This window comes from Rhagoletis zephyria, unplaced genomic scaffold, assembly GCF_001687245.7.
Source record: "Rhagoletis zephyria isolate East Lansing unplaced genomic scaffold, Rhagoletis_zephyria_1.1 Rzeph_scaffold_00074, whole genome shotgun sequence".
Classification (NCBI taxonomy): domain Eukaryota; kingdom Metazoa; phylum Arthropoda; class Insecta; order Diptera; family Tephritidae; genus Rhagoletis; species Rhagoletis zephyria.
The window spans coordinates 86024-91558 of record NW_016157158.1 but is presented as its reverse complement, the minus strand read 5'-3'; the positions used below and the strand labels follow the sequence as shown (position 1 = coordinate 91558).

General features: G+C 37.3%; 1 protein-coding gene across 2 annotated transcripts; it reads left to right on the top strand.

Annotated features, from left to right (window-relative positions):
• The first annotated feature begins 1542 nt into the window (after positions 1 to 1542).
• pit (probable ATP-dependent RNA helicase pitchoune) lies at positions 1543 to 4559 on the top strand. Of its 2 annotated transcripts, none has more exons than XM_017628017.1 (7): positions 1543 to 1772; positions 1834 to 1965; positions 2194 to 2910; positions 2971 to 3272; positions 3332 to 3484; positions 3654 to 3824; positions 3891 to 4559. In XM_017628017.1, the coding sequence occupies exons 1-7, from the start codon at positions 1652 to 1654 to the stop codon at positions 4218 to 4220; spliced, it is 1926 nt and encodes a 641-aa protein (XP_017483506.1). In that variant the 5' UTR covers positions 1543 to 1651; the 3' UTR covers positions 4221 to 4559. The 2 variants fall into 2 exon arrangements, with proteins under 2 accessions (XP_017483506.1, XP_017483498.1); XM_017628009.1 differs by having other exon boundaries at positions 2188 to 2910.
• Positions 4560 to 5535: the final 976 nt, after the last annotated feature.

Below are 5535 nucleotides of genomic sequence, written 5' to 3'. Positions count from 1 at the left end.
TGTGCAAGTGAGCCTTAGAATGTATTACGTTTTTTTGGAAAAAGTTTCAAAAATTATAAAAAAATCGCTTTGAAAAAAAAATTATTTTTTCCCATAGAAAATGTATGGAGAAACTAAAAAAAAATAGCGACCCATAAGGGTTAAGCAATGGCGCTCATTTTTTTTAGGAATAATTTTTCATCAATTACTAACTTTTGAGGGAGCAAGACCTAGAACTTTTTTTTGCATCACCCTAATGTACATATGTATACATATTTCAGCAAAAAATTTCTAAGACTGCGTTGACTGCGTAGTCAATTGCAGCTAATGAGTAGTCAATTCCAGTCGTTCCTGCTTGCAGCAACAGTTTTCGCTATGCATTGACTACGCATCAAAATAAAACCACAACTCAAGTTAACAGTTAACTATGAGCAAACAACTTCGGCTACTGACTTTAGCTTTCGCGCCGTTCGCAGTCGCCAGCAGAGCAGTTGTGTTCATTTCTGTTGGTTGCTTGTTCTCTTTCATTTGACTGCGAACATTTTCGTAGTCACAGCTGAGCAGTCTCGAAGTCATTGAAAATAGTCAAGCAGTAACGAACACTGGTTTTTTCCAATCTTGAAATGCATATAATGGCGAAGGTTTAATATAAAGAATCAATTCCGGGTACCGATAAAGAAGTGTTGGGCACCGAAACCTTTTTTAAGAAAACCTCCATTAGTATCCCCACCGAGTTTCATAAAAAAATTCAGTATACTTTGCTCGGAATAGCAATTTTAAAACTGCATCTTGTTTTCTTTTAATTTGACTGCTTTTACACAGTTCAAGTATTGAATTCAATTCTGCTCGCATATGGAAGAGAGGGGGTGAGAAGAAAAGGGACGAGTACACATGCGTCTGTACCGTCAAGTCGTTTCGACTTTCTTGCTTTGCTTTTGGCATTTTCGTTGCTTCCCATTTATAGAACCAAAAACTTGAATTCAACAGAATTGAAACGTGTAAAAGCAAATAGAAAACACAAAAGAGAATGAGCAAGAACTCGTTGCATTGACACTATTCACCGGCCGTCTTCACGTGCTGGAAAATCTCGCTTGCGTGACGACGCATGCGAGAAGCCGCACATGTAGGCCGCAAAAACTACGAAGCATGCTTTTTCTCGCATACAGAGCGGCATGCGAGCTCTCGCTTGCTTTCAACTGCCATTTTTGTTGTTTGACAGCTAAGTTCTCATTTCGCAGAATTCTTCAGAGTAGCAACATCGTTAATTTTGGAGGCAAATACAAACCACAACCGTTTCTTGCGTCTTTTTCTCCCTTTGTGCAGATTTTCTAATTTTCTCAAACTGTTAAGAGCCTGCAAGGCTTGAACCTTCTTGTTTGGCGACATTTTACAAATGAAAAAGTATGCTGTCAAATGCCCAGTCAATAAAACTCTATCTCGCTTGGGAGAGAAAAAAGCAGAATTATGCGAGATTTGCAAGCATGTGAAGACGGCCGGTAACACATCGAAAGGAAAATTTTCGATTCATCGAAGGAATTCATCGATATTTTCGATGCGTTGATGTTTTTTCGCCATTCCTACTTCACATCTGCCAAAATAATATACACGTGTTTTGTTGCTGGTACATTTAATTTTTTGGAGAACATATCGCGCCTAGAAATTAGTTGGCAAAATGTCTATGCGAGAAAAATTGCTAATGAAAAAGATAAAAAAACGTGAAAAAATGAAGAAAGTGCTAGCGGAGAAGAAGAAGGGAAAGCAGCACCAACTTGGTCCTGTAAATAAAGTGGAGGGTATGTGTTTCATTACAGATGTAATTTTTCCAGAGCAAATTTTGAAATGGTATTCCTGTAGATGAGGTAGATGGGGACTTCAGCGAAGCTCCTGGACCCTTGGCCAAGAAAGCAAAAGTGTCGAAGAAAAAACAACAACGTCAAATCGCAGTAGTGAATTCAGATTCCGATAGTGAGGATGATCGAAAGCCAGGTACGCAGTATAGCCTGGTAGAAATTTAAATGTGTTCAATAATTGTAACTAAATAAAAAAGTGATGATATTTAAGGCGAATTTGAATGTTCTTCATAGCGAGTTATTGCTTATGAATATTTTAAAGCTCATGATATAAATTATTTTTACTGATTCCTCGTTTGTATATGAGTTTACATAAATTTGGATACTCGTAAAGTTACAGTGCATTCATATCTTCTAGATTCAGATGATGGCAGTGAATTCTCCGATGATGAAGACGTGGAACCTGGTTACGAAGAAAATGATAAAAAGCCGTTGAAGAATAATCAAAATGGAAAAACTACGACGAAAAAATCAGAGGTACAATCAACCAGTCGAGAAGGCACAACTGCAGAAGAAGCTCTTGTCAATCGCGATCCGAATGATCGGTCGTTTGGTTCTCTTAAAGGAATCGTGTCAGATCCTACTCTAAAAGCCATTGAAGAGATGGGATTTACAGAGATGACGGAAATACAAGCTAAATCTCTACCTCCATTGCTTGAGGGACGTGATTTAGTTGGTGCTGCCAAGACTGGTTCAGGCAAAACGTTGGCTTTTCTGATACCAGCGATAGAGTTAATATACAAATTACGGTTTATGCCACGAAATGGCACCGGTGTTATCATTATATCACCAACACGAGAATTGTCGATGCAAACTTTTGGAGTACTAAAAGAGTTGATGGCACATCATCATCACACTTACGGTTTAGTGATGGGCGGCTCCAATCGTCAGGTAGAGAGTGAAAAACTTGGTAAAGGCATTAATATTTTAGTGGCTACTCCTGGCCGCTTGTTGGACCACTTGCAAAATTCACCAGATTTCCTATACAAAAATTTGCAATGTTTGATTCTCGATGAAGTGGATCGTATACTGGAAATTGGTTTTGAGGAAGAATTGAAGCAGATTGTTAACTTACTTCCAAGTATGTTTTTTTTTTTTGTATAAAATAGTAAGTTTGTTTTAACTCACTATTAATTTCTAGAACGGCGGCAAACAATGTTATTTTCGGCTACTCAGACGGAAAAGATCGATGCCCTTTCCAGATTGGCACTCAAAAAGGAGCCAATCTATGTAGGAGTCGATGATCATGAGGAAGTAGCTACGGTTAGTGGATTGGAACAAGGTTACATCGTGTGTCCTTCGGCAAAACGTTTATTGGTTCTATTTACCTTCTTAAAAAAGAATCGAAAGAAGAAAGTGATGGTATTCTTTTCATCTTGTATGTCTGTAAAATACCATCACGAACTGTTCAATTACATAGATCTGCCTGTAACGTCTATACATGTAAGACTAATTTTTTGCGTTAATAACGGTCTTGTGTAATCAATGGATATGTGTTTTAGGGCAAGCAAAAGCAAACAAAACGTACAACAACATTCTTTCAGTTTTGCAATGCATCTGAGGGTATACTGCTATGCACAGATGTGGCTGCGCGTGGACTTGACATACCTCAAGTGGACTGGATTGTACAGTACGATCCCCCAGATGACCCAAAGGTATGTTCGTTGCAATCGGCGTGGACAATATTAATTTGTTACTCCAAAATATTGAATTTATCGAAATTGTTATATTTGTTAGCCTAACAAATATAACAATTTCAACCAAACTAAACTGATCGGAAAAACACCACAAATATATTGAATTTATCATTTGATAATAATCCAGGAGTATATTCATCGTGTTGGTCGTACTGCTCGTGGTAGCGGCAGTTCGGGCCATGCGCTGCTTTTGCTACGTCCCGAAGAACTCGGGTTTCTACGCTATCTAAAAGCAGCCAAAGTTCCACTTAATGAGTTTGAATTTTCTTGGGCGAAAATTGCGGATATTCAGCTACAGGTAAACACTGTATTACATGTTAAAATATTAGTAGACTAATAATTCATACTCGTATGTAATTCACAGCTGGAAAAACTCATTTCGAAAAATTATTTCCTCAATCAATCGGCCAAGGAAGCCTTTAAGGCCTATGTACGTGCATATGATTCCCACCAATTGAAAACAATATTCGAAATCAATACGCTGGATTTGCAAGCAGTAGCGAAAAGTTTCGGTTTCTTAGTGCCACCAGTAGTTGATCTTAAGGTAGGTGCTAAGCGCAATCGCCCAGAAAAACGTGTTGGTGGCGGCGGATTCGGTTACTACAAGCAAATGAATGAAGAAAATCCGAAACAGCGCATGTTCAAACAGATTAACCGTGATCAATTGAAAAAAAATAAGAATTATATGCGATAAATTTTTTACTGCTTACGGAGTTATTAGCTAGTTTAATTGAAATGTTTAAATTCATTTCTCACCAGGAAAATTTTATGTAAAAAATACATATACTTTTAACATAGTACCAAAAAACGGAAGTTTTTAGAAGTGAGGATTTACTGAGGGTTTAATTATGAGAACGATTTACTCACATGGTATTAGCGAAAATCCCGTAGATTTTTGGCAAATTATTTTGCTGGCAGTGAGTGGCTTCAATACACATAAATGAAAATTGTCGAACATACTTTGTATGGATAAAATTGGAAACCTTAAACGAAAAAAAATTAACGGGATTTTTTACAATCTTGAAACTTGTACTAGCAATTAATGGGCTACAAACCTGCATACAAAAAGTTTGAAATTTTTGTGAAACGGCAGAATTTTTATAATTTTTGTACAAAGTTTGAATGTGAATTTATATGGTGTTTGTTGTATAAACAGCTAGATATTTATAAAAAAAATAAACATTAAATAAACAAAAGACAAATGTTCAAAAATTGGTTGTATTGTCGTGGCAGTATTTCGATCCATTATTTATTTCCAGATTGATTTTTTTGACGCAGAAAGCTAACCAAAGGAGAAGAAGAATGGCCCTTGACAAACGAGAACAATTGTGCATGTATTAAACTTTCGTTTCCAAGTGAGGGAGAGAAGACTAACGACAGTCTGGTCTAAGGAACCGGAAGGACCCACACTCATATCTGGTCAATGACTGTCACTGTCACCGCAGCTTTCTAAGCATAAGTTACAAGGTCTTATCGAGCGTATTATGGGCCTTATCAGTGTGGCTTTAGACCTGACAAATCCACCATAGACCAGGTATTCAAAATACGCCAAATCTTGGAAAAGGCCTGTGAGAAAAGGATCGACACTCATCATCTATTTGTCGACTTCAAAGCCACTTTCGATAGCACTAAAAGGAGTTCCGTATACGCCGCGATGTCTGAATTTGGCATCCCCTCGGAGAGACGGAGTGGCCAAGTTTTACGCGAAAAAGGCATATTTGAAACCTGTGATAAATTAACCGGAGTAAAGCTATTCTTATTCATAAGTGTCAGACGATCTCAAAACTGATTAGTGGTTTCAATATCTGCTGATTAAGCCGTTGTTTATTGATAGCTTTCATAACAATTTGTTTATGGAAACTTTCAATTACAAATCACGGTGGTCTTGAACCAGTCTTAAGTTTTATAAAATTGTACCTACAATCGGCTTTCACAAGCTTTTTCTATATCATTTGTAGGTTAAAAATCCTTTGAGATAAAATCGTAGCTGATCCTTTTTTCGAAAGGTT

Excerpts from the sequence above, each read along its gene's own strand:
- pit (XM_017628009.1), top strand. The coding sequence starts at position 1,652 with ATGTCTATGCGAGAAAAATTGCTAATGAAAAAGATAAAAAAACGTGAA. Across the intron at positions 1,773-1,833 it reads TCCTGTAAATAAAGTGGAGG|ATGAGGTAGATGGGGACTTC; the intron begins GTATGTGTTTCA and ends GTATTCCTGTAG. Across the intron at positions 3,273-3,331 it reads TGCCTGTAACGTCTATACAT|GGCAAGCAAAAGCAAACAAA; the intron begins GTAAGACTAATT and ends TATGTGTTTTAG.